This window comes from Emiliania huxleyi, assembly GCF_000372725.1.
Source record: "Emiliania huxleyi CCMP1516 chromosome Unknown EMIHUscaffold_140, whole genome shotgun sequence".
Lineage (NCBI taxonomy): Eukaryota > Haptophyta > Isochrysidales > Noelaerhabdaceae > Emiliania > Emiliania huxleyi.
This window is the reverse complement of record NW_005201191.1, coordinates 183,273-185,149: the sequence shown is the minus strand read 5'-3', so window position 1 is coordinate 185,149 and position 1,877 is coordinate 183,273. Positions and strand designations below refer to the sequence as shown.

The 1,877-nt window shown below is 70.2% G+C and overlaps 1 protein-coding gene across 1 annotated transcript; it reads right to left on the bottom strand.

Moving 5' to 3' along the window:
• Window positions 1-103: 103 nt before the first annotated feature.
• Window positions 104-1,001, bottom strand: EMIHUDRAFT_227571 (hypothetical protein; the record flags this gene model as incomplete). The annotated part of the gene is made up of 2 exons (XM_005787635.1): window positions 104-517; window positions 882-1,001. Coding segments are annotated over 2 exons (534 nt in total), but the record flags the coding sequence as incomplete, so codon positions are not given.
• Between the last annotated feature and the right edge of the window lie 876 nt (window positions 1,002-1,877).

Below are 1,877 nucleotides of genomic sequence, written 5' to 3'. Positions count from 1 at the left end.
TGTAGCCGGTGCTGTTGGTGCTCGAGAGGTGCAGGCGCAGCCCCTCTGCCTCTTGTGCCACTGACGCAGCCACTGACGGAGCCTCGGCGAATCCTGCCCGCACCTGCTCGGCCGCCCTCGGCGAATCCACAGACGACGACGGCAGCTCCGCCGGCTCGGCGAATCCTGCCCCCGCCTGCTCGGCCGCCCTCGCGTAGGCCACCGCCGCCTCCACTGCCGTGCAGTAGGTGCCGATGTAGACGCTCTTGCAACCCTCTCTGCGAAACGCATGGAAGCGGCGAGAGGCGCGATGGATCGACACGCCCGTGTAGCCCGTCCGGCTGCTGCTAGACAAGTGCAGTTGAAGCCCCTCCGCCACCGCCTGCACCGGTTTCGGTGCCCCTTCCCGCTCGCCAACACAGCACGCCGCGCAATACCACTCGCCGTCTGGAACAGGCACGCCCGGCGGCAGCTCGAAGTCGCCGTCGCAGCCGTCGCAGACGATCGCCGTCACAATCTCGTCGGGGTTTAGCGCGGGCTCCGGTCCTGCCGCCGGCGCCGCCGCCTCCTCCCCAGCCCCCTCCTCCTCGCCCTCCTCTTCCTCCTCTTCTGTGGGTGCGGTGGGTGCGGCGGCGGCGGTAGCGGCGGAGGAGGAAGAGGAGGAGGCGGCGGGAGGGGTGGTAGAAGAGGCTGCCGAGAGTGCGACGGCGGCGGCGTGGCTAGAGCGTCGCTTCGGCGCGGGCGCGTCGGTCGACTCGTTCTCGCCCTCGCCCTCGCCCTCGCCCTCCTCCATGGCGCCCTCGATCCAGTTCGGGCCAGTGTGGCCCATCACCACCTGTGGCAATCAATCGATGTCAAAGGGTGTTGAGGCGGTACATCGCTGGGGATCTCTCCAAACGTACCCGGCAAGTGTGAATCGTCCGGTGCGCAGCCTTGCACCCAGTGCACGCCAGCTCGAGCGGCGCCGCCTCTTGCGCCGTGTGCTGGTTAACCCACAACAGCGATGTTCCTGCTACCGACATTGGCCTCCCGCGCAATCCCTGTTGTCGTTCTTGGCGCAATCCTGGTGTCACCGCTGCAGCTGCAGCCGGCCGAGCCAGCGGGTCGGGTGCCTCCCTATGAATGGAGCAGTGGCGCCGCCCGACTCGGCGGCACACAAGGCAGTGGCGTCGCCCGCCCGGCCCTACCCCAGGGCCGCCTCCATCGCCGCCTCCATCGCCGCCGTCGCCGCCAGCGCCACACTCCACGCCACCCCCCCCCTTCTCCGCCTCCCCCTCGCCGCCGCCCAGACCGACGGACTCCTCCAGCCTCGCCTCCAGCTCCGCAACCGTGCCGCTCACGCGCAAGCCCGCCGCCCGGCAAGCCTCCCGCAGCGCCGGGTGGGTGGGGCCGCCCCGGCCGCGGAGCAGGTCGGCGATCGCGGTCGCGTCATCGGCGAAGCCGTAGTAGGAGAGGCCCATCGCCTGCGGGAAGGGCCGAGGAGGTTCAAGGGAAGGGTACCTCGGCCGAAGCCGTAGCAGGAAGCGGCCCAGCGAGCCTTGCACATCGCCTTGAGGGGTCGCGTCCCGAGGGGCTCGAGCCAAGAGAGGCCCTCCCCCTCCTCGGCCTCCTTCATCTCCTCCTCCTCCTCCCCCTCCTTTCCCTCGCCCTCACCCTCGCCCTCCTCCGCTCCTCCCTGCCCGACCGCCCGCGCGTACGCCACCGCCGCCTCCACCGCCGTGCCGAAGCTGCCCAAGTATAGACACGTTCCGTCCAGCATGTGCCGCGCGTTGAAACGGCCCCTCTGCATCTGCACGCCTCTGTATCCGGTGCTGTTGCTGTTGGAGAGGTGCAAACGCAGCCCCTCTGCCTCCTCGACCACCGACGCCGGCTCTGCCCCCTCCTCCCCCTCCTCCTCC